Genomic DNA, 27,044 nt, shown 5'->3' with positions numbered 1-27,044 from the left:
AACAGCGGAGCCTCTGAAAAGATGGCTCACAACAATAATAACCCGATTTTTGTAACTATGTACAAGTAATGCAGATAATCCGCACTTGGGATGGGCGCCCAGCATCCACTACGGACTCCGAGAAATAGAATTATCGGTAAGTAAATTCTTATTTTCTCTATCGTCCTAGTGGATGCTGGGGTTCCTGAAAGGACCATGGGGATTATACCAAAGCTCCCAAACGGGCGGGAGAGTGCGGATGACTCTGCAGCACCGAATGAGAGAACTCCAGGTCCTCCTTAGCCAGGGTATCAAATTTGTAGGATTTTACAAACGTGTTTGCCCCTGACTAAATAGCCGCTCTGCAAAGTTGTAAAGCCGAGACCCCTCGGGCAGCCGCCCAAGATGAGCCCACCTTCCTTGTGGAATGGGCATTTACATATTTTGGCTGTGGCAGGCCTGCCACAGAATGTGCAAGCTGAATTGTATTACACATCCAACTAGCAATAGTCTGCTTAGAAGCAAGAGCACCCAGTTTGTTGGGTGCATACAGGATAACAGCAAGTCAGTTTTCCTGACTCCAGCCGTCCTGGAACCTATACTTTCAGGGCCCTGACAACATCCAGCAACTTGGAGTCCTCCAAGTCCCTAGTAGGCGCAAGGCACCACAATAAGCTGGTTCAGGTGAAACACTTAGGGAGAGAACTGGGGACGAGTCCGCAGCTCTGCCCTGTCCGAATGGACAAACAGATATGGGCTTTTTTGAGAAAAAAACCCACCAATTTGACACTCGCCTGGCCCAGGCCAGGGCCAAGAGCATGGTCACTTTTCATGTGAGATGCTTCAAATCCACAGATTTGACTGGTTTTAAACCAATGTGATTTGAGGAATCCCAGAACTACGTTGAGATCCCACAGTGCCACTGGAGGCACAAAAGGGGGTTGTATATGCAATACTCCCTTGACAAACTTCTGGACTTCAGGAACTGAAGCCAATTCTTTCTGGAAGAAAATCGACAGGGCCGAAATTTGAACCTTAATGGGCCCCAATTTGAGGCCCATAGACACTCCTGTTTGCAGGAAATGCAGGAATCGACCGAGTTGAAATTTCTTCGTGGGGCCTTCCTGGCCTCACACCACGCAACATATTTTCGCCACATGTGGTGATAATGTTGTGCGGTCACCTCCTTCCTGGCTTTGACCAGGGTAGGAATGACCTCTTCCGGAATGCCTTTTTCCCTTAGGATCCGGCGTTCCACCGCCATGCCGTCAAACGCAGCTGCGGTAAGTCTTGGAACAGACATGGTACTTGCTGAAGCAAGTCCCTTCTTAGCGGCAGAGGCCATAAGTCCTCTGTGAGCATCTCTTGAAGTTCCGGGTACCAAGTCCTTCTTGGCCAATCCGGAGCCATGAGTATAGTTCTTACTCCTCTACGTCTTATAATTCTCAGTACCTTAGGTATGAGAAGCAGAGGAGGGAATACATACACCGACTGGTACACCCACGGTGTTACCAGAACGTCCACAGCTATTGCCTGAGGGTCTCTTGACCTGGCGCAATACCTGTCCCGTTTTTTGTTCAGACGGGACGCCATCATGTCCACCTTTGGTATTTCCCAACGGTTCACAATCATGTGGAAAAACTTCCCGATGAAGTTTCCACTCTCCCGGGTGGAGGTCGTGCCTGCTGAGGAAGTCTGCTTCCCAGTTTCCACTCCCGGAATGAAACACTGCTGACAGTGCTATCACATGATTTTCCGCCCAGCGAAAAGTCCTTGCAGTTTTTGCCATTGCCCTCCTGCTTCTTGTGCCGCCCTGTCTGTTTACGTGGGCGACTGCCGTGATGTTTTTCCCACTGGATCAATACCGGCTGACCTTGAAGCAGAGGTCTTGCTAAGCTTAGAGCATTATAAATTTACCCTTAGCTCCAGTATATTTATGTGGAGAAAAGTCTCCAGACTTGATCACACTCCCTGGAAATTTTTTCCTTGTGTGACTGCTCCCCAGCCTCTCGGGCTGGCCTCCGTGGTCACCAGCATCCAATCCTGAATGCCGAATCTGCGGCCCTCTAGAAGATGAGCACTCTGTAACCACCACAGGAGAGACACCATTGTCCTTGGATATAGGGTTATCCGCTGATGCATCTGAAGATGCGATCCGGACCATTTGTCCAGCAGATCCCACTGAAAAGTTCTTGCGTGAAATCTGCCGAATGGAATTGCTTCGTAGGAAGCCACCATTTTTACCAGGACCCTTGTGCAATGATGCACTGACACTTTTCCTGGTTTTAGGAGGTTCTTGACTAGCTCGGATAACTCCCTGGCTTTCTCTTCCGGAAGAAACACCTTTTTCTGGACTGTGTCCAGAATCATCCCTAGGCACAGCAGACGTGTCGTCAGGATCAGCTGCGATTTTGGAATATTTAGAATCCATCCGTGCTGTTGTAGCAGTATCCGAGATAGTGCTACTCCGACCTCCAACTGTTCCCTGGACTTTGCCCTTATCAGGAGATCGTCCAAGTAAGGGGTAATTAAGACGCCTTTTCTTCGAAGAAGAATCATCATTTCGGCCATTACCTTGGTAAAGACCCGGGGTGCCGTGGACAATCCAAACGGCAGCGTCTGAAACTGACAGTGACAGTTCTATACCACGAACCTGAGGTACCCTTAGTGAGAAGGGCAAATTTGGGACATGGAGGTAAGCATCCCTGATGTCCCGGGACACTATATAGTCCCCTTCTTCCTGGTTCGTTATCACTGCTCTGAGTGACTCCATCTTGATTGGAACCTTTGTAAGTGTTCAAATTTTTTTAGATTTAGAATAGGTCTCACCTAGCCTTCTGGCTTCAGTACCACAATATAGTGTGGAATAATACCCCTTTCCTTGTTGTAGGAGGGGTAATTTGATTATCACCTGCTGGGAATACAGCTTGTGAAATTTTTCCCATACTGCCTCCTTGTTGGAGGGATACCTTGGTAAAGCAGACTTCAGGAGCCTGCGAGGGGGAAACGTTTCGACATTCCAATCTGTACCCTTGGGATACTACTTGTAGGATCCAGGGGTCCTGTACGGTCCCAGCGTCATGCTGAGAGCTTGGCAGAAGCGGTGGAAGGCTTCTGTTCCTGGGAATGGGCTGCCTGCTGCAGTCTTCTTCCCTTTCCTCTATCCCTGGGCAAATATGACTCTTATAGGGACGAAAGGACTGAGGCTGAAAAGACGGTGTCTTTTTCTGCAGAGATGTGACTTAGGGTAAAAACGGTGGATTTTCCAGCAGTTGCCGTGGCCACCAGGTCCGATGGACCGACCCCAAATAACTCCTCTTCCTTTATACGGCAATACACCTTTGTGCCGTTTGGAATCTGCATCACCTGACCACTGTCGTGTCCATAAACATCTTCTGGCAGATATGGACATCGCACTTACTCTTGATGCCAGAGTGCAAATATCCCTCTGTGCATCTCGCATTCTGTGCATCTCGCATATATAGAAATGCATCCTTTAAATGCTCTATAGTCAATAAAATACTGTCCCTGTCAAGGGTATCAATATTTTTAGTCAGGGAATCCGACCAAGCCACCCCAGCTCTGCACATCCAGGCTGAGGCGATCGCTGGTCGCAGTATAACACCAGTATGTGTGTATATACTTTTATATGATATTTTCCAGCCTCCTGTCAGCTGGCTCCTTGAGGACGGCCCTATCTATAGACGGTACCGCCACTTGTTTTGATAAGCGTGTGAGCGCCTTATCCACCCTAAGGGGTGTTTCCCAACGCGCCCTAACTTCTGGGCGGGAAAGGGTATACCGCCAATAATTTTCTATCGGGGGGAACCCACGCATCATCACACACTTCATTTAATTTATCTGATTCAGGAAAAACTACAGGTAGTTTTTTCACATCCCACATAATACCCTCTTTTGTGGTACTTGTAGTATCAGAAATATGTAACACCTTCTTCATTGCCCTTAACGTGTGGCCCTAATAAGGAATACGTTTGTTTATTCACCGTCGACACTGGATTCAGTGTCCGTGTCTGTGTCTGTGTCGACCGACTAAGGTAAACGGGCGTTTTAAAACCCCTGACGGTGTTTTTGAGACGTCTGGACCGGTACTAATTGTTTGTCGGCCGTCTCATGTCGTCAACCGACCTTGCAGCGTGTTGACATTATCACGTAATTCCCTAAATAAGCCATCCATTCCGGTGTCGACTCCCTAGAGAGTGACATCACCATTACAGGCAATTGCTCCGCCTCCTCACCAACATCGTCCTCATACATGTCGACACACACGTACCGACACACAGCACACACACAGGGAATGCTCTGATAGAGGACAGGACCCACTAGCCCTTTGGAGAGACAGAGGGAGAGTTTGCCAGCACACACCAAAAAACGCTATAATTATATAGGGACAACCTTATATAAGTGTTTTCCCTTATAGCATCTTTTTATATATTTCTAACGCCAAATTAGTGCCCCCCCTCTCTGTTTTAACCCTGTTTCTGTAGTGCAATGCAGGGGAGAGCCTGGGAGCCTTCCCTCCAGCCTTTCTGTGAGGGAAAATGGCGCTGTGTGCTGAGGAGATAGGCCCCGCCCCTTTTTCGGCGGGCTCGTCTCCCGCTCTTCAACGGATTCTGGCAGGGGTTAAATATCTCCATATAGCCCCCGAAGGCTATATGTGAGGTATTTTTTGCCAAAAAATAGGTTTACATTGCCTCCCAGGGCGCCCCCCTCCCAGCGCCCTGCACCCTCAGTGACTACCGTGTGAAGTGTGCTGAGAGCAATGGCGCACAGCTGCAGTGCTGTGCGCTACCTTAAGAAGACTGAGGAGTCTTCTGCCGCCGATTCTGGACCTTCTTCTCTTTTCAGCATCTGCAAGGGGGCCGGCGGCGAGGCTCCGGTGACCATCCAGGCTGTACCTGTGATCGTCCCTCTGGAGCTAATGTCCAGTAGCCAAAGAAGCCAATCCATCCTGCACGCAGGTGAGTTCACTTCTTCTCCCCTAAGTCCCTCGTTGCAGTGATCCTGTTGCCAGCAGGACTCACTGTAAAATAAAAAACCTAAGCTAAACTTTTCTAAGCAGCTCTTTAGGAGAGCCACCTAGATTGCACCCTTCTCGGCCGGGCACAAAAATCTAACTGAGGCTTGGAGGAGGGTCATAGGGGGAGGAGCCAGTGCACACCACCTGATCCTAAAGCTTTACTTTTTGTGCCCTGTCTCCTGCGGAGCCGCTATTCCCCATGGTCCTTTCAGGAACCCCAGCATCCACTAGGACGATAGAGAATGATAGTGTTAAGGTGCCCACTTGGGCAGCGTATTTCATGGCCAAACCAGTGTTGGGCAAGGCAAAATCCATGTGGGTCATATGCAAGTGACCCGACTCTATTGATTTCTGGTGTCAAAATTGTTGCCCGAGACTCGTTAACCCTTGCAAAACTACAGCTACTTATTCATAATAGAATATGATGTGTTGAGGTGCCCACTTGGGCAACGTATTTCATGCCCAAACCAGTGTTGGGCAAGGCAAAATCCATGTGGGTCATATGCAAGTGACACGACTCAGTTGATTTCAGGTGTCAAAATTCTTGCCCGAGACTCGTTAACCCTTGCACAACTACAGCTACTTATTCAAATTAGTAATTCATAATACTGTGAATGTGCCCACTTGGGCAGCGTATTTCATGGCAAAACCAGCGTTGGGCAAGGCAAAATCCATGTGGGTCATATGCAAGTGACCGGACTCTATTGATTTCTGGTGTCAAAATTGTTGCCCGAGACTCGTTAACCCTTGCAAAACTACAGCTACTTATTCATAATAGAAAATGAGAGTGTTAAGGTGCCCACTTGGGCAGCGTATTTCATGCCCAAACCAGTGTTGGGCAAGGCAAAATCCATGTGGGTCATATGCAAGGGACCCGACTCTATTGATTTCTGGTGTCAAAATTGTTGCCCGAGACTCGTTAACCCTTGCAAAACTACAGCTACTTATTCATAATAGAAAATGATAGTGTTAAGGTGCCCACTTGGGCAACGTATTTCATGCCCAAACCAGTGTTGGGCAAGGCAAAATCCATGTGGGTCATATGCAAGTGACCCGACTCAGTTGATTTCAGGTGTCAAAATTGTTGCCCGAGACTCGTTAACCCTTGCACAACTACAGCTACTTATTCAAATTAGTAATTCATAATACTGTGTATGTGGCCACTTGGGCAGCGTATTTCATGGCCAAACCAGTGTTGGGCAAGGCAATATCCATGTGGGTCATATGCAAGTGACCTGACTCTATTGATTTCAGGTGTCAAAATTGTTGCCCGATACTCGTTAACCCTTGCAAAACTACAGCTACTTATTCAAAATGGTGAATTATAGTGTATGTGCCCACTTTGCCAGCGTATTTCATGCCCAAACCAGCGTTGGGCAAGCCAAAATACAGGTGGGTCATATGAAAGGGACCCTACTCTGTGAATTTCAGGCGTCAAATGTGTTGCCCAAGACACATTAACCCTTGCAAAACTGAATGATCTGAATAAGAAGCTGGAGCTCGAATAAGAAGTGAATAAGAAGCTGGAGCTTGAATAAGAAGTGAATAAGAAGCTGGCCGAATAAGAAGCTAACTTCAGCCTCGTGTGTCGATCAATGTATTCATCATGTGATGACTCATAAGAAGAACGGACTCGCTCGCGCTCCCGGCAGGAAGTGTAACAGAGCCGGCTCACAGTGAGCTGCGGTTCTTCACTGAGTCAGTGACGTATATCATTATATAGTACACTGACTCAGTGAAGAACCGCAGCTCACTGCACCGGCTCTGTTCCGTGAGCTGAACCGTTCAGAGCCGCTCACGGAAAAGAGCTGAGTTGCCCATCTCTAACCTAAACACTACCGAGATGCGACCGTACAGTCACATGGAACAGTGCTGCCACGCCCAGTCCGATCACATGACTGAAGTGCATCTTCTAATGGTTGAGACAAATGCGGCTTCCAGTAGATGATCCCTCCTTCTCTGCAGTCTGATTGGTGCACGGGACAAATCCCAACACTGTGATTGGCTGAGATAGGGAGCCGTAACCTTTGCTGCCCGGAGAGCTGTGTCACCTGGAGGTGCCGAGACTTCCTGCATCTGCTCTGCTCAGTCTGCGCTGCTCTGTGTGTCCCCTATACCGGGAGAGCAGGTAACATCTATCTATCTATCTATCTATCTATCTATCTATCTATCTATCTATCTATCTATCTATCTATCTATCTTATCTATCTATCTTATCTATCTATCTTATCTATCTTATCTATCTATCTTATCTATCTATCTTATCTATCTATCTTATCTATCTATCTTATCTATCTATCTTATCTATCTATCTATCTATCTATCTATCTATCTATCTATCTATCTATCTATCTATCTATCTATCCTAGTACCAGACTGGATGTGTGGAACACTCCTATATTGAATTAGCAGCTCCCATTGTATATAAACTTCCATGCTAGAGAATGAGTCAGTGTATGTCTGTATGAGCTATTGGTGCATTGGGAAGCTGCTGGTATATAGTGCACACAGTAATGTACAAAACATGTGTCAGTGATCCCGCATGCTTCCAGGGTAGCCTGGCTATTCCCACTGAGATTGCTAGGAATGACAGCGGCCGCCCCATGGCACAGCGATATGATCTTCTATTATAAATGGTTACAATATCACACATGCATAAAATCCTGAACAGCGCTCCTCTGGCATGTCACACCTTCTCACTGGGTTACTTGATTCATAAAGCCAGTCTGGATTTACACTGGAAGTGGCGGTGGTGCAGAGTCTAGGTATCTGGGCTTCGCTGCTGGAAGGCCCCCAGGTTGCGGCACTCAGCTGTGCTCCCAGGTGCAGTCTGCTGGTGAAAAGTACAAAGAGTGGTCCACAGGCTGGGCCTGTTGCACAGACCGATTGCAGATAGGGTAGGTGTATTGACATAAAGGAATGTCAAGCCGGGTTGGACGCAAAGGGACAGGTACGAAGCCAAAACAGTAGACAAATACACTGTAGACAGGACACAGACAAGAGGTATTTAAAACCAGGAACGTTGGAGCACAGCTTGTGAGCCTTGTACTCTTGCACAGGTATTTCCAATTTATAGGCAGAGCAGGTTAAGGTGTGGCTTGTGTCTTGGACTGTACAATAGAAAGATTCTAGGTAGATACCCTACGCGTTTTGTCCTAACACCTTCATCAGGTGTATGGCTTCCGCCATTCTACTGTGCTTATTTGTAGCCCAAAAAATTGAGTAACCCCATTTTTGCAGATAAAACGTGACCTAATAAAGGCTGGCCTACATAACCGCAGTAGTTAAAAGTTGGCCGTATAAATTGATCAGTGACAAATAGTAATGTGTGAAATGAGATTAAGTTTTTATTGCGACAGAGGAAATATAAAGATGGGGGTTTCAAACAAATTTAGCAGTATAATGAAGCATGTAAGAAATTATGATATTAATGGTGACATTATAAAATAACTATTATTATTAATGTGTTGCAAAAACCTTATCACCATTAACACCATATAACAAAGTAAAGGCTTAATAATGCTGAAATGGAAAAATGAAATCTATTTAATAGTTTTTAATTTTGATATCCCAGGAATAAAAATCATCAGTCTTAATAGAAGCTTATTAAAATACTTAAGCAGAATTAATTGAGCGGAAAGTCTTATATCAAAAGTAATCTTGAGAGTTTAATAATATTGTAAACCAAGATTATGTAAAATAAAGTATTAGTAATAATAAAACCAGATATTAAATACTGTTATAGAAATCATCCCGAGATTTTAGGGAGAGTTAATTAGCATTTAAATCCTGAAAACCTGCGATCAAAAGCAGCTGGGCCAGTGGTTATCATTGGCAGCCACCAGCACTAGTTTTGCTTATTACATTGACAATAAATAGCTTGAATTGGACCTGGACCACCAACCTGAGGCACCCCTGCAAGTGTCCCGAGGCACCCCAGGCAGGGCTGTTTCTAACCAATTTGGCTTCCAGTGCGAGATTTTAAAATGCGTATCCCCCCACCCCCCCTTTGACATAACAAAAAAATGCGACCCCCCATAGATATAAAAAGTAAAAGGTATGCGCGCTCCCGACAAAGGGTACGTGGCCTCGATAAAATGGGCGTGTCCTCTGTAAAATGGGAGTGGCCTCGTCTGAAAAAACTACCTTACACCCCAGTTTTTGACCTTGCACCGAGAGATCACGGCGAGCACAGGAAAAAAATAAAAAATATATATTATGCCATACACCGCAATGCCCTTGATACATTAAATCCCCATTTTCCACATTACGGCAGGCAAGAGTCCCCATTTTACACATTACGGCAGGCACGTGTCCCCATTTTACACATTACGGCAGGCAAGAGTCCCCATTTTACAAATTATGGCAGGCAAGAGTCCCCATTTTACACATTACGGCAGGCAAGAGTCCCCATTATACACAATATGGCAGGCAAGAGTCCCCATTATACACAATATGGCAGGCAAGAGTCCCCATTTTACACATTACGGCAGGCACGTGTCCCCATTTTACACATTACGGCAGGCACGTGTCCCCATTTTACACATTACGGCAGGCACGTGTCCCTATTTTCCACATTATGGCAGGCACGTGTCCCCATTTTACACAATATGGCAGGCACGTGTCCCCATTTTACACAATATGGCAGGCACGTGTCCCCATTTTACACAATATGGCAGGCACGTGTCCCCATTTTACACAATATGGCAGGCACGTGTCCCCATTTTACACAATATGGCAGGCACGTGTCCCCATTTTACACATTACGGCAGGCAAGTGTCCCCATTTTCCACATGATGGCAGGCAAGTGTCTTCCACTTTACACAATACGGCAGGCAAGTGTCCCCATTTTACACATGATGGCAGGCAAGTGTCCCCATTTTACACATTCCGGCAGGTGGCAGGGGGGTGGGGGTGGAGAGAGAGAGGCTGGCTTACATTTGAAGCAGCTCTTCTTGCTCTTCAGCCGCCTCTCCCTCGTCTGCGCAGCGCCGGGCGGCTTGGCTCCCCCTTCTCCCTCCTCCCGAGTGACGTCACAATGCACCCGCGTCATTCCGCAAGCAAAACTCCGCCCCCCGAGCTTGGCACTCAAGAGGAGGGGGGATGCAAAGTGCTCAAGAAGGGCCGCGGCGGTTTCACGGCTCGCCCGCCGCAAGAAACTGCACTGACTCCAGGGTGCCACAGCACCCAGTTTGAGAACCACTGAATTAGGGTGTCTGACTTATAAGCAAGTACTATACAAGTTTTTGTATAGATTTATAGGAATAATCGCTCTCATTGTAACATTAATCTGGTGTTACGGTTACTTGACAATTTTTTTTTTAAATATTGTCGGGGGTGGGGTGGGGGGGGGGTTAATTATCTAAGCTGTGTAAATTAAAATTAATTGTAACTATCTGAAAAAAAGGACACCTTAATTATATATTCATATATACCCAGTGGTACTAATGTAATTAATAAAGACCAATTGGATTCACATTTGGACAACACTTGTTGGAACAGGATCTTGAAAGGAGCAGCGTTAAAATGAAAGAACTTGCACAATTTCTAATTTGTAATACCACTTTATTTAAATTACACATAAAAAAGGTTAGCACTGTTACATTCTAACTATACATATTGGTTGTATAGCCTCAAGAAAAAGAGAATGTGTGTGTAATATATATATATATAATATATATATATATATATATATATATATATATATATATATATATATATATATATATATATATATATATATATATATATAACAACAGAAAGGACTCCGGCACTTGGATATGTCCCTAATGCGGGACTGTCTTGCTCAGGTGCCCTCCTCCGTTGACTGAGTCCACATGGATACCAACATGCAATAACGAGGCGGCACTCGGAGTCTTCAAAACAGTAGCAAACTTTGTATTAGTGCATATCAACGTTTCCCCCTTCGTCAGGATCCTGACGAAGGGGGAGACCCCGAAACGTTGATATGCACTAATACAAAGTTTGCTACTGTTTTGAAGACTCCGAGTGCCGCCTCGTTATTGCATGTTGATATATATATATATATATATATATATATATATATATATATATATATATATATATATATATTCATATTCATATTCCGTTCCAGATATGGCACTCTGCGGTCTCTTACATGGAATAAATACAGCTCACAACCAAGCTTGCATCAGCGACGTTTCGGCTTTAATAGCCTTTGTCAAGCATTACAACCATCACAAAGTACTAATCAATAAAGTGCAGTTAAATACCTTTACCTCTCACCATGCCACCACTGACTCCCTCCCGCATCCGGCCACGTCACTCCGCTTTCCGGGTACACCGTCCTATTTCCACCGCCTCCAATCACAGCGCGTTACCATGGAGACCAGCGGTCGTTTACGGAAACGCTGGTTCTCCTGTTCTGCCTGCAGCGATCGTATGTGTGTGACACAGGACAGTATACCTGGATCTGTGGACGTCCCGTTAACCAGCGGGATCAGGAGATCCATGGGGTCTGGAGAGTAATTAAAACACCAATACACAAAGTGACATCTAAACAAAAGAATAAGAACATTGCAAAACATAAAAACATGTTTAGCTCATTCACAAAAACTTTTCCTATCATAGACTACATTAGTATGCTGATAATATATGACTGAGTCCTATTACTAACTTAAATATAGCCTCAAGAAAAAGAGAATGTGTGTATGTGTGTGTGTATATATATATATATATATATATATATATATATATATATATATATATATAAATAATATAATTGTTTTTTTTTTTTTTTTTAATCAGTAACCATTTGTTTCATTCTAGGTGTCCTAAGTGTCGGTCATGGCCTCGTACTTCGATGAACATAACTGTGAGCCCACAGTTGCGGAGGAACAGTATCGCCAAAATGCCTTGCTGGAGCTTGCAAGGTTAGTGACTCATTGACATACATTTGTTAGGACAGTATCTGCTTTACTGTATGTATAGGGGCTTCAAGTACTAATTAGCCAGGCCTGGGCCTCCTGGAGGTGCCCAGCTGGAGCCTGGGCAAGCTGCTGTGGGGGACAAATGGTGCCATACTTTCCGGATTAGGCCACATCCTCTCAGACCGGGGCACGGTGTATGTATGACTTATCATTCAGGAATTAGTATTGTTCTTGTTAAAGTAGACATCTTTTAAATATTTTCCATGCCTTGTTTATTTAGGTGCCAGGGTCCTGCATTTATTTATTTATTAACAGTTTCTTATATAGTTCAACAAGTTCCGTTGCGCTTTATAGGCCCTACACACATGCCGATTTTTTGAAAGATATGAACGATCTCGTTCATAAATGAACGAGAACTCGTTCATATCTTTCAGTGTGGAGGCTCCAGCGATGAACGATGCGCGGCCCTGCGCTCGTTCATCGCTGGTCCCCCGTCGGCTGTGCATGCAGGCCAATATGGACGATCTCGTCCATATTTGCTTGCACGTCTATGGAGCCCGTCACTGCCCCCCCGCCGTCGGGCACCTCGGCGGCACATCGCCATATGTGTAGGGCCCATTACAGTTGGACACAATGATAAAACAAAACTGGGTAATAACAAACAGTCATATACCCCTTTTATACCGCACAAATAACCCAGTATCGATCCAGCATATTGCTGGGTCGGCACGGGTTGGTGTGCGGTGTGAAAAGGCCATGGTCGAATTCCCGGGTCGCCTCACCCGGTAAAGCAGTGTTATTCCCGGATAGAATACCGGGTCAGTGGCAGCGTGAACGGGTCACCTGGGACCCGTTCACTACATAGGGAGAGGCGGTGCGGAGATGAGCTCATCTCCCAGCACCGCCAGCTCTGCCCCCCACCGCTATGGCAACCGACCCGGCAAATTGCCAGGTCGGGAAGCCTGCCATTAGGGTCTAATGCCAGATCCCACCCGGGAAGGACCCATTTCCAATTCCCAGGTGGGATCTGGCATTGGCGATGGGAAAGGGGTAATGGAGATAGAAAAGCCCTGAGCTTACAATCTATGGGGAAATAGGCATTGATACACAAGGATAGATGCTATTCTGTTGCATAGTTGTCCACCAGATTGCAAAGGTTCTCGGTGGGCTTCATGGTATCACATCATAGCAATGATGAACCAGGGTCAGGAGGAAGGGAGAGTGAAGAAAGAAAATATGTGAGGATATATGTGGACTGTACAGTGGAGATATAATTGGATAGGAAAGCTTATGAATCTTCAACATATGAACATCTCCTTTAGATACATTACATAATGCACATATTAATGGGGTTGTCCCAGTTATCTTATTGTATGAGTCAAAAGATACGTTGGGAACCCGACCAATTTAATTTTAAATATTTTGGTCAGTTCCTGAACTTATCACAGATTTTTTTGACTGTGCTCAATTAATTTATGTAAAAGTTATTTTATACTAAATACTAGAGGGCCTGATTCAGATTTGTACTAAAACTCGATGGTTTACATAAAAATCCAATGTTTGGGGGTCTGCACATGTGCAGAATGGGTCCTGCGATATCGTTCCCAGTCCCGTCAGCCGTAGCATGCTGTGGTGGTTAGTGGGTGGAGTGGTGATCGGGAATGTTTCACAAAACGAGGGTGTGCCACCTCCGTTCTGTAAGTGTGGCAGATGTGCTGGGTCCAGGGTCTGCATTGTCAGACGCAGACTTCCTGGAGCCAGCTGACCAGATCCGTCGGCCAGTTAGAGCAAGCTTTGGCTTATGTAGACTGACCGAGTTCTGCTACCATTGTGAGTCGCGACCGATGATCGTGATGGTGATCCGATGTGGTGTCCTTGAACGCAGCACTCGGATCTTGCAGATTCTGTCAGGCTTCTATCTCCTACAGACAACTCCTGCTGCATTTGCAGTTTTCTTTGTACTGTATTGATGGGGTGGTCTTCTGTATACCGGCGCCGGGAGCCCGACAGCCGGCATACCGACACTTATTTTCCCTCGTGGGGGTCCACGACCCCCATAGAGGGAGAATAAAATAGTGTGGCGCGCGTAGCGCGCCACCGTGCTCGTAGCGTGGCGAGCGCAGCGAGCCCGCAAGGGGCTCATTTGCGCTCGCCACACTGTCGGTAAGCCGGCGGTCGGGCTCCCGGCGCCGGTATGCTGGTCGCCGGGAGCCCGACCGCCGGCCAGCCGTAGTGAACCCTATTGATGCGGCTGTGCAATACCTTACAAATAGGAATCAGTGAGATTTATTTCAGTCAGAAAGTCAGTGCTAGTTTAGGAAGCAGACCGATATCACTCTATACAAAATATCATGATAAAAGTATTAGTCATTGGGGCATACATTTATTCTGTGCTGCATCAGTGATGTTTTGACATTCATGGTGATATATGGGTTAGACATTGCTCCTTCAGTTCCAATGTCGCCATGCATTCATTTAGAAGCAATAATGTGTTATTAGTCACTAAGCATACTCATTATGACGAGACATCTCCTGCATTCACGTTCAGGGAGACTGGATTGTGTGTCAGAGGGATAAGCGGTGGAAAGAAAATACTTCCAAATTTCTATTTTCTTTTAAATTGTAATATCTGATTCTGCTATAACTCTAATCCATGCTCTCATTATCTCCCGCATTGATTATTGCAATTGTCTTCTTACTGGTCTTACTAAGAAGAGACTATCACCATTACAATCCATACTGAATGCTGCTGAGAGGCTAATATTCCTCGCTAGATGTTGATCGTTTGCAGACCCACTCTGTCAGTCCCTCATTGGCTACCTGTATTCTACCGTATTCAATATAAAATACTTGTCTAGCAGGTAATCCAGCTACACCCTCCTGCAGAACATCTCACCCAAATGACTGCTGGAAAATGAGAGCTGCAGATTATCACTATTGATTGCACTGAAATACTAGTTAGCAAATTGGGTGATAAGAATGATAGCATTGCTATAGGCATAAGGCATCTGCTTTTGTATTATTTGTTTATACACATGATGGGTTCCTATTGATAAATTGGAATGTTATCTCCCGAGTATAGGCATGAGGCCATGACTCTGTTAAATCTGTTGGTTGGTATGTTAGCTTGTTTTCATTAAGCTGTTTTATTACAAGTCATTGCTGGGGGAGGGCTCATTGGAGTTGGATGTAATCAGCGTATTCACATGCTTGGTCCATTACTTAAAGAGCATTAAGGAGGCTTGGGCCGATACGCTTGTGGCCATTACTTCGAAGGACATTATTCAAAGGATAACTACAATTTTAAACATAATTTCGACGTTAAACCGAAGATAAACAGAAGGACAACAAACAACCCACAATCTGGACCACTGAAGGACAGCTTTCAAACTAATGTGAGTCCAATTCCTCTACACCTCAAACTACTCCAGTCTGAGTAACCTGGACACTTTTAACTCAAATCTGTGGTGGGAACGCTGCAAGGCCTTTCCACTTCATCCGCAACTGCTCAAATTGATATCCATAGCTTACCAAAACCATCTGAATTCTCACCTGTACCAATGTTATCTGTCTTTTTAAACTATGAAAAGACATCCCCAATCTGCTCACTACAGTTCTCTCTAATGCAAACTCATGTATGTATTTTTTATGTAATGATTTGCTTGTAATTGGCATTGCATGTGTGGGGAAGTTGCTCAGTGAAACATAGTATATTATTGCATGTTCTCTGGTGTTTACCTCCTTTTGATCATTTGTCCATTTGTGGTCAGGTGTACTATATCTGTTCATTTAGCGAGGTGTAGTCATGGTGTAAAGGACAGAGTGTGATTCCTGATTAGTAAAAAACAAACAAATACCAAACACTGAGCAACGTCACCAAACAGGTAATTTCAACTTTAAACTTGTCATTTATTTTGTACTGTGTGGACATGGCTACTACTAACAGATGCACAGACAAAAATCTTAAAGCTATTTGTGCAAATGCTAGGAGCTTAGGAGACAAAGTTCTAGAGCTAACTGCGATAATGACAAGGGATAACCTGGATATTGTGGCAATTACAGAGTCATGGTGCAATGGGAATCATGACTGGGACATAGCTATATCAGGTTACAATTTATTTAGGAAAGATAGAACGGGAAGAATAGGAGGAGGGATAGGAATGTATGTGAAAAAAAAGTATAAATGCTACTTTAATACAAAATATTGACGACAAAACTGAGGCCCTTTGGGTCACCATAGAAACCGGGGAGAAGGACATTACTCGCATTGGGGTGATCTGCAGACCACCAGGCCAGGGGCAGGATTTGGACAGGAACCTATTGTTGGACATCACTAAAATGACTTTAAAGGGAGAAGTCATAATTATGGAAGACTTTAATTTACCTGATATAAATTGAGAGGGGTCTTTTGCAAGTTCAGCTACAAGTGGCAAATTTATAAATTCCTTACAGGGAGCATCTCTCAAGAAATTGGTGAGGGAGCCCACTTGCAAAGACTCAATATTAGATTTAATTCTTACAAATGGAGACAGGATATCAGACATATATGTGTGTGAGCACCTGGGATCCAGTGATCATCAAGCAGTATGGTCTAATACAGGCCTGGCCAACCTGTGGCTCTCCAGCTGTTGTAAAACTACAAGTCCCATCATGCTTTGCCACAGTTTTGCTATTAGGGAATGCTAAAACTGTGGCAAGGCATGCTGGGATGTGTAGTTTCACAACATCTGGAGAGCCACAGGTTGGCCAGGCCTGGTCTAATATAAAGACAGGATCCAACTCCTGTCACACAAAAACAAAAGGTGTTGGATTTTAGAAATGCTGACTTTGCAAAAATGGGGAGATGTTTAAGTGATTCATTGGCGGACTGGAAGAACTTGGAAGGAGTGCTGGAGAAGTGGGAAAAACTAAAAAGTGCAATACTAAGGGCAACAGACCTTTGTATCAAAAGGGTTAGGAAAAGCACCAGGAAAAGGAAGCCAGTGTGGTTCACAAAAGAAGTAGCAACTAGTGTGAAAGCAAAAAAGATGGCTTTTAGGAAATACAAACAGACTCAAAATAATAACGACAAAGAGGTGTATCTTGACAGACGAAGGATGCTAAGAAAGTGATCAGATGTGCAAAGGCAGAAGCTAGGAGAAAATGGCCCAGTCAGTAGATAAAGGGGGCAAAATTTTTTTAAGTATATAAGTGAAAGGAGGAAATCAAATGGAGGAATAATAAGACTTAAGACAGAGAGTGAGCATTTGGTGGAGGGAGACAAGGCAATAGCAGATCACGTAAATAATTATTTTTGCTCAGTATTTACTACAGAAGGAGAAGGGAAGGGGCCACAGTTAAGTTGCAAGGACGTTCATAAAAATAAGGTAGATGAAAGTACATTTACAGAGGAGAAGGTCCTAACAGAACTTTCAAAACTAAAAGTGGATAAATCAATGGGGCCAGATGGGATACACCCAAGGATACTAAATGAGCTAAAAGATGTGCTGGTGACACCTTTAACAGAATTATTTAACCAGTCACTAAATACAGGTGCCATTCCAGAGGACTGGAAAATAGCAAATGTAGTTCCACTTCACAAAAGTGGAAGCAAGGAAGAAGCAAGTAACTACAGACCAGTAAGCCTTACATCCATAGTAGGGAAAGTAATGGAAAAACTATTAAAAGAAAGAGTTGTTGAATATCTTAAAACAAACAACTTACAGGATCCAAAACAGCATGGATTTACTGGTGGAAGATCATGCCAAACAAATCTTATTGACTTTTTTTATTCTGTGACGAAAATAATAGATCAAGGGGGAGCTGTAGATGTAGCATATCTAGACTTTAGTAAGGCATTTGACACTGTTGTACATCGCAGACTGCTAAAACAGTTAAATGCATAAGAACCTGGTTGCAGGATAGAAAACAGACAGTTGTAGTAAATGGAGTGCAATCTATTAAGGGAAATGTTACCAGTGGAGTACCCCAGGGATCTGTACTTGGACTAGTTCTCTTTAATATCTTTGTTGGTGACATTGCAAATGGTATTGAAGGGAAAGTATGCCTTTTTGCAGATGATACAAAGATATGCAACAGGGTAGACACACCGGGAGGGGTAAAACAAATGATTGATGACCTAGGTAGGCTTGAGAAATGGTCAAGAACGTGGCAACTACAGTTTAATGCTAAAAAATGCAAAATCATGCACTTGGGTCTCAAAAACCCAAAGGCTAAATATAGTATCAAGGGTACTATAATGGAAACTACTGAGGAGGAAAGGGATTTAGGAGTCACTATTTCAAGTGACTTAAAGGCAGGAAAGCAATGAGAAAGGCAAGTCAGATGCTTGGTTGCATAGGGAGAGGAATCAGTAGCAGGAAAAAATAAGTAATAATGCCACTGTATAGGTCTTTGGTACGGCCCGATCTGGAATACTGTGTCCAGTTCTGGAGACCATATCTCCAGAAGGATATAAAAACATTAGAGAGTGTACAAAGAAGGGCAACTAAAATGGTGCATGGCCTACATCACAAAACTTACCCGGAAAGGCTAAAAGATCTTAACATGTATAGTTTGGAGGAGAGAAGGGAAAGGGGTGACATGATACAAACTTTCAAATATACCAAGGGTCTTAACAAAGTTCAGGAGGGAAACATTCTTCAAAGGAAGACATACACTGAAACTGGAGGGAGGCAGGTTCAGGGGAAATGTAAGGAAAAATTACTTAACAGAAAGGGAAGTGGATAAGTGGAATAGCCTCCCATCAGAGGTGGTAGAGGCTAAGACTGTAGAGCAATTTAAACATGCTTGGGATAAGCATATGAATATCCTAACAAAGAATTAAGGTTCAAAAAGGGGTTGAGATTACCTAAAGGATAAAAAAAAAGGGGCAAACTAGATGGGCCAAGTGGTTCTTATCTGCCGTCAAAGTCTGTTTCTATTTTTCTATTACTTACACACAAGGCTATTAACCATACTACACCAACATACTGTACATCTCTTTGCTCGTCTCAAAATATCTCCCAACCCGGCCTGTTCGCTCTACACAAGATCTACATCTCTCATCCACACTCATTACTTGCTCCCATGCACGATTACAGGGCTTTCTTCAGGCTGCACCAACTCTGTGGAATGCCCTACCACGTACATTAAGACTCTCCTCTAGTCTTCAAACCTTCAAGCGTTCCCTGAAAACTCACGTATTCAGACAAGCTTATCAAATTCCGGAACCGCTCACATTACCTTCATAGCTTTCCTATCCAATTGTATCCCGACAGTACAGTCCACACTTATCCTCCACATATTTAATTCTTCACTCTCCTTTCCTCCTGACCCTGGTTCATCACTGCTGTGATGTGATATCATTCAGCCCACCAAGAACCTTTGCAATCTGGTGGACAACTATGCAATAGATAGCACCTATCCTTGTGTATCAGTGCCTATTTCCCAATAGATTGTAAGCTTGCGAGCAGGGCCCTCCTACCTCTATGACTGTTTGTTTTTACCCAGTTTCGTCTTCTAATTGTGTCCAGTTGTAAAGTGCAACGGAATTTGCTGCGCTATATAAGAAACTGTTAATAAATAATAAATAATATTCACATCCTTGGAAAGGGGTAATCGCCACCATTACATTGACGTTTATGCAGCAGAAAATGCTATCAATACAAGGCTGGTGTGTGTCATCTATATGTTTATTTAAACATTTTTAAAGTGTTTTCTAGGTTTCATTAGAGGAAGGTTACAAAAATGGAAGGAGGGAATGGTCATGGGACCATCGGGGGAATATACACTTCCATTAACATTAAGAATTGCAAAATTAGTTTTACATCATTATATTTTTTTTTTTTTTTTTACAAAACGTCAGCCAGTTTATGAAAGTGTGAAGTGAGTGGTGAGTTAGGTATAGGCTGTGGGGAGGGGGAGGTTAGGGTTAGGCACCCCCAGGCAGGGTTAGGTTGCTGCAAGTGAGGGTTAGGGGGACATTGGGGAAGGGTAAGTATATTTACCTTCCCCATGTTGGGATTCTCAATAGTGGGATGCTGTTGTCAGTATTCTTACCGCCGGCATCCCACAGGCTGGCATTTCAATCCCAACCCTACATCTGCTTGATAATGAAATCCTTTATTAGCCAATCATGTGGTAGTACTATAATACATGTAGACATGGTCAGTAGGTTCTATTGTTTACAGCAAATGTGATCTAAGTAACTTTGAATTTGGGATGATTGTTGGAGTCAGATAGGGTGGTTTACGTTTCTCTGATCCTTTGGGACCTTACCACACTACATACTTTAGAGCATAGGTTCTCAAACGCGGTCCTCAGGACCCCACACAGTGCATGTTTTGCAGGTCTCCTCACAGAATCACAATTGAAATAATTAGCTCCACCTGTGGACCTCTTAAAATGTGCCAGTGAGTAATTAATACACCTGTGCACCTGCTGGGTTACCTGCAAAACATGCACTGTGTGGGGTCCTGAGGATCAAGTTTGAGAACCTGTGCTTTAGAGTTTACATAGAATAGTGCACAAAATAGAAATGTCTAGTGAGTGGCAGTTCTGTGGATGAAAATATTCCTAGTTAATCAGAGGAAAATGGCCAGACTGGTTTATGCAACAGTGGGCACAGGGTCACTAGTACTGGACCATTGAAGATTGGGAAAATGTTGCCTGGTGTGAGCAATTTGTACTTGTAGCGTCGGAATTTGGCATAAAACAACATTAAACAATGGATCCATCCTACCTTGTGTTAATGATTCTGTCTGCTGGTGGTTGGGTAATGGTGTGGGGAATGTTTTCTTGGCACACATTAGGCCCCTCAATACCAATTGAGCGTTGCTTAAATACCACAGCCTACCTGACTATTATTTTTATGTATATGGCCGCAGTCTACCCATCTCCATACCAGATCTCCATATAATAGAGCATCTTTGGGATGTGGTGGAGATTGGCAATATAAAAAGATTATGCAGGGGGATCCCCTATTGGCACTCAAAAAGCTGCTTGTATCTTGTGTCCTGGTTATACCCTATAACCATATGTCGGACTAAAAAGTGAAATTCTGATAAAAAAATGGAAGCCGTAAGGTTCAGCTCACTATGGTGATATATAACGATGGTAATAATCAGTGCCAATATATATTAAGAGAGTGAAACTTGAAAGCAGGCAGTGCCGTTTCTAGCGGCGGGCGAGCCGTGCAACCGCACGGGGCGCCCGCCGCGGCACTTTGTGACTCCTTATCTCCTCTCCTCCCTCTCCTCGAGCGCTCCTGCTCGGGGGGCGGAGTTTCGCGGAATGACGCGTTTGCGTCGTGACGTCGCGACGCAAACGCGTCATTCCGCGAAGCCCCGCCCCCCGAGCAGGAGCGCTCGGGGAGAGGGAGGAGAGGAGATAAGCCTGGAAGGAGGAGGCGGCCGGCGCGAGGAGCGTGAGTCGGCGGGACCCGAAGAGCGGGAAGATGTAAGTATTATATCTATCTCTCTCTCCCCCTTCCTCCCCCCCCACTTGACACCTGCCTGCCGCACTGCGTAAAATGGGGATACCTGCCTGCCGCACTGTGTAAAATGGGAATACCTGCCTGCCGCACTGTGTAAAATGGGGACACCTGCCTGCCGCACTGTGTAAAATGGGGGCACCTGCCTGCCGCACTGTGTAAAATGGGGGCACCTGCCTGCGTACTGTGTAAAATGGGGATATCTGCCTGCCGTACTGTGTAAAATGGGGATACCTGCCTGCCGCACTGTGTAAAATGGGGATATCTGCCTGCCGCGCTGTGTAAAATGGGGGCACGTGCCTGCCGCGCTGTGTAAAATGGGGATACCTGCCTGCCGCACTGTGTAAAATGGGGATACCTGCCTGCCGCACTTTGTAAAATGGGGATACCTGCCTTCCGCACTGTGTAAAATGGGGGCACCTGCCTGCCGTACTGTGTAAAATGGGGATACCTGACTGCCGCACTGTGTAAAATGGGGATACCTGCCTGCCGTACTGTGTAAAATGGGGATATCTGCCTACCGTACTGTGTAAAATGGGGATACCTGCCTGCCGCACTGTGTAAAATGGGGACACCTGCCTGCCGCACTTTGTAAAATGGGGACACCTGCCTGCCGCACTTTGTAAAATGGGGACACCTGCCTGCCGCGCTGTGTAAAATGGGGACACCTGCCTGCCGCGCTGTGTAATATGGGGACACTTGCCTGCTGTAATGTGTAAAAAGGGGACTTTTTTTATTTTTATTTTTTTTCCCCTGTGGTGGGTGTGATGATATCAGACGAGGCCACGCCCACTTTAATGAGACCACGCCCATTTTAATCAGGCCACACACCCTTGTCGGGAGCGCGCGCGCATGCTTTTTCTTTTTATGGCTATATGGGGGGGGACACGCATTTTTTTTTATAGCAATGGGGGGGGGGGGGGGCGCATTTTGAAATCTCGCACTGGGAGCCAAATTGTCTAGAAACGGCCCTGAAAGCAGGCATATTCATATATACAATAAATAAAGATGTCCAACTTCCCTTGTTTGGATAATTTTCTGATTTTCCTTAGTCAAGCAGACTCCAGTAGTCAGGATGAGGGGGGGTAGTAGTATCGTTTAGATCATTTATACATATTACAAAAGACAAATGTAGGTAAATGCACATAAAACAATGTCCTTAGGTAAAGCAAACAATGCTAGACTCACTTGCTATATATGAAAGGCAACGCTGGAACCACTTCCTCCTTAGGTCCTCCTGTCATAGGCACACGCATATCGAGCCAATTGCTCTTCATCAGGGCAGTAATGTGCAGCTGACAAATCTGCAGCAGCTGTGTTATGCCATCATATCATTGTGGACCAGTATCTATTAGAAATGTTTCCAACGCCTTGCTGAATCAATGCCAGAAAGAGTCCTGGCTGTTCTAGAGGCAGGTGGCAGTACTACCCAGTACTAGAAAGATGTACTTAATAAAGTGGCCACTGAGTGTATTCCTGGATAACTTATGTCAGGTTGACGTTTCTGTAGACATATTTACGTTAATGTTTCTTTTCATCGCCCTGGCATCTTGTGCATGTGAGTGTATAATTTACTGTTCTCCCCTCCCCATTTCCAGAATCCTGCCAATTTCCACTGTCAGTGACCTGATTAGCACGCAGAACCTCTCTATTAAAGGGTGGATGTATGCCAGAACTGTCAGCCATTTTTATCAACACTCCCTGTTTATAGGGCAGACAGCATCTACTTGTCACACACCATCTCCCCATCCTCTTCATCATAGCGAGTCCTATCACCAATGACAGGATGCTCTCCCTCCGAAATCTTTACTACACAAGCACCAGGTTTAGTAAGGAGAGAGCATGCTAGTGATATGTGGAGAGATTCCCTTTGATGGGGGGAGGGGGTGTACAAGATGGCCAAAGTATGATGACTCTGATACAGATCTGCAATAGGTGTATCAATGGAGTGCCAACTTACTAATTAGCTTCCTGACAGGAAGAACATGGAGGAGGGAAGTGTTACACATTATGTAAACAACATTCCATGGTGTTGGAAAATGACATTAAAATGCCATCAAATAGATCAATCACGACATTCCGTTTTTATTTAACCCCTTTTAAGATAGAAGAAATGTACGGTACTTTATAGAAATATCAATTGCAGCATTGTACAGTTCAATGTAAAAAAACAATGCATTAAGGGGTCTATGGGGGGAATTCAATTGTTAGCGTCAGCAGCCAGCAGATGGCGCCCAACAGAGCTATTCAATTGTAGCTCCATTCAGGCACGATCGGCTACCACCCCCCATGGGTGGTAAGCTGAAATGCCCCAAAAATGCCCCGTTTCAGTCGGGATTAGCCACTTAATGTGGCTAAACTCGACCTCCCTGGGCGTGATCAGTGCAAAAAAAAACAAACAATTGAATACCCCCCCCCCCCTCCCGTGATCTCCCGTCACTTTAGATGGGAGTTGGGGAGCTCAAAACAATTGAATTCCATCCTATGTACTAAGCCTTGGGAGAGAGAGATAAAGCGGATGGAGATAAAGTGCCAGCCAACCAGCTCTTGTCACTTTTTAAACACAGACTGTACTGTACATGGCAGTTAGGAGCTGATTGCCTGGTACTTTAACTCCTTCCACTTTATCTCTCTCCAGGGCTTAGTACATAGGGGGTAATTCCAAGTTGATCGCAGCAGGAATTCTGTTAGCAATTGGGCAAAACCATGTGCACTGCAGGGGAGGCAGATATAACATGTGCAGAGAGAGTTAGATTTGGGTGTGGTGTGTTCAATCTGCAATCTAATTTGCAGTGTAAAAATGTTGGTGTGGTATTGAAAGTCGACAGTGTCTAGGTCGACTACTATTGGTCAACAGTAACTAGGTCACCAGGGTGTCTAGGTCGACAGGGTCTTTAGGTCGACATGTTCTAGGTCGACAGGTCAAAAGGTCGACATGAGTTTTTCATGTTATTTTGGTGTCGTTTTCTTCGTAGAGTGACCGGGAACCCCAATTAGTGCACCCCTTCTCTCGCCATGCTTCGGGCATGGTGCCTTCGCTCCGCTATCGCTTCGCTCGGCACAGATTACCGTTCCAATCGTAGTCCACGTGGATTGTTAAGTATGAAAAGGTTCAAAAAAAGAAAAACATTGTGAAAAACTCATGTCGACCTTTTGACCTGTCGACCTAAAGACCCTGTCGACCTAGACACCCTGTCGACCTAGTTACTGTCGACCAATAGTGGTCGACCTAGACATTGTCGACCTAGTTACTGTCGACTTTCAGTCCGGATCCCAAAAATAAAGCAGCCAGTATTTAACCTGCACAGAAATAAACTAACCCACCCAAATCTAACTCTCTCTGCACATGTTATATCTGCCCCCCCCTGCAGTGCACATGGTTTTGCCCAACTGCTAAAAAATTTCCTGCGGCGATCAATTTGGAATTACCCCCATAGACCCCATAATCAGCAAAGCAAGAGCTCAAAGCTGTGTTTTTATTTTTTTATTTCTTTCATGACGGTTATGAATTACATCTCTCAGACCTGGTACTGTACCAAATTAAACTGCCCACGTATGTATACCAAATTATGGAGAAGTACATGGCACTATGGCTCTTGCAGACTGATTTTGCCCATTGCTCATCGTACTGTAGATCTCGCTTGCACAACCTGCAGTGTCCTTGAGCGCTATGTGGTATGTTGGAGCTTTCTGCTTCATGTAAGTGGCCAGTGTTGGGGGAGGGGGGGGGGGGGGGGCTTGCGGATCTTTAAATAGGGAGAATCGGGTCCTTTGTTGTTTATCTCAAAAGTCACTTTACAGAAAAATGCCAGCACCAAAGGTGTGACAGTGTTACAGCAGATCTTGTCATTGTTTCAATTCTTCTAAAGTAAACTCTTCAGGACCTTTGGGACTGACGGCATTATTTATTCTGAAAGCAGAATGTAAATAGATGTGGCAGATGTGAAGTAGCTGTGATGCAGTGGGTCTCATGATATAGTAACAGTCTTGTGACAGAATCACAGACCTGCTATTATATCCCTGCAGGATCGCACATGAAGAGCTCTGCAGTCCTGTTCCCTTCTGCCCTCCTCCCTTCTATAGCATCAGGAAGGTGCGGCCACTCACAATGTCAGCTTTGTGCTGGCTCGCACGACTGGACGGCTGAAGACGACCTCAGAGTTAGCAATAGAAACAGTGCCCAATGAGGGGGAGCAGGAGTAAGGGCAAATACTTTTGCACTGGTAGTTTTCTTTGGGGGTAATTCAGATCTGATCATTGGGCGGCGATTTTTGCAGCCCTGCGATCAGATAGTCACCGCCCACTGGGGAAGTGTATTTTAGCTGTGCAAGTGTGTGAACGCATGTGTAGCAGAGCTGCACAAACAGATTTTGTGTAGTCTCTGCGCAGCCCAGGACTTACTCAGCCGCTGCGATCACTTCAGCTTGTTCAGGACCGAATTTGACGTCCGACTCCCTCCCTGCAAATGCATGGACACGCCTGCGTTTTTCCAAATACTCCCTGAAAACGGTCAGTTGCCACAAACAAACACCCTCTTCCTGTCAATCTTCTTGCGATCGCTCGTGCGAATAGATCCTTTGCACAAACCCATCGCTGAGCAGTGATCCACTTTGTAGCCATGCGACGCACCTGTGCATTACGGTGCATACGCGTGCGCAGTTTGTGTCTGATCGCCCGCTGTGTGAAAATGCACAGCAGCGATCAAGTCTGAATTGGCCCCTTTATCTCTGCAATTTATCACTTTTCAAGTGAACATCTGGCCCATGTTCCTGTATATACTACTGTAAATTATAGTTACACATAAATGTTCCCATAGCTGAACTTAGCCTGTAATGTGTGACATTCCATTTCCATGTATCGTCAAGCTTGTTATTTCAGACCTATAATAAATAGCTAAATCTGGTCGCACAAACTTCACATTTGAAGGACCGTTTGTCTGATTGAGATGAATTTGTCAGAAAGTGCAGTGTGTGTTGTATGAGAACAATGGAAATTTGTTCAGATTTTAATTGTTCCCACCAAAAAATAGGCAGCGAGCTACTGTATATTGCTCTGTGCAAGTGATCTTAGGCTGACCTCAGTAAAGGGATTTCTCCAGTTGGCCTGACTGTTGAACTGCTGGATCATTATGTGTGGACACAAACATAAGTGTGTGTTTGTGATGAGACTAAACGTGTGGCCATCTTTATGATGTTTACTCAGGAACACCTGGAAACCACAGACTTAGGGGTATATTTACTGAAGTGCAGGTTTTCAGATGTGGAGGTGTTGCCCATAGCAAACAATCACATTCTACTTATTTATATAGCACCTTCTAGAACAGAGGTGGCCAACCAGTCAGAGGCGAAGAGGACAAAAATAGTTGCGGTAAAGCTAAAGAGCCGATATCATGCGCGGGCTTTAGGCGCGTGTGCAAAAATGGTGTGTGGCCTAACTGGCACAAGGCCACACTCCATTTTTGTGCGCCCCCTTCACTCTGAGCCTCTCGGCCTGCTCCCCCTTCACTCTGAGCTTCTCTGCCTGCTTCTCCTTCACTCTGAGCCTCTCGGCCTGCTCCCGCTTCACTCTGAGCCTCTCGGCCTGCTCCCCCTTCACTCTGTGCCTCTCAGCCTGCCTCCTTTCACTCTGTGCCTCTCAGCCTGCC

At 45.0% G+C, this 27,044-nt stretch overlaps 1 protein-coding gene across 2 annotated transcripts in view; it reads left to right on the top strand.

The window, feature by feature from the left end:
• The first annotated feature begins 6,748 nt into the window (after positions 1 to 6,748).
• Positions 6,749 to 27,044, top strand: part of RNF181 (ring finger protein 181) — a 36,999-nt gene continuing 16,703 nt past the window's right edge. Inside the window, exons 1-2 of one of the 2 annotated variants that reach the window (XM_063931971.1) lie at positions 6,749 to 7,145; positions 11,828 to 11,931. In XM_063931971.1, coding sequence (XP_063788041.1) covers positions 11,846 to 11,931 — 86 coding nt within the window. In that variant the 5' untranslated portion in view covers positions 6,749 to 7,145; positions 11,828 to 11,845. The remainder of the gene's footprint in view (positions 7,146 to 11,827; positions 11,932 to 27,044) is intronic. The other variant, XM_063931970.1, reaches the window with a different exon arrangement.

The sequence above is a fragment of the Pseudophryne corroboree genome, chromosome 6, assembly GCF_028390025.1.
Source record: "Pseudophryne corroboree isolate aPseCor3 chromosome 6, aPseCor3.hap2, whole genome shotgun sequence".
Classification (NCBI taxonomy): Eukaryota; Metazoa; Chordata; class Amphibia; order Anura; family Myobatrachidae; genus Pseudophryne; species Pseudophryne corroboree.
The sequence above is the reverse complement of the archived record's forward strand: the minus strand, read 5'-3'. Positions and strand labels throughout refer to the sequence as shown.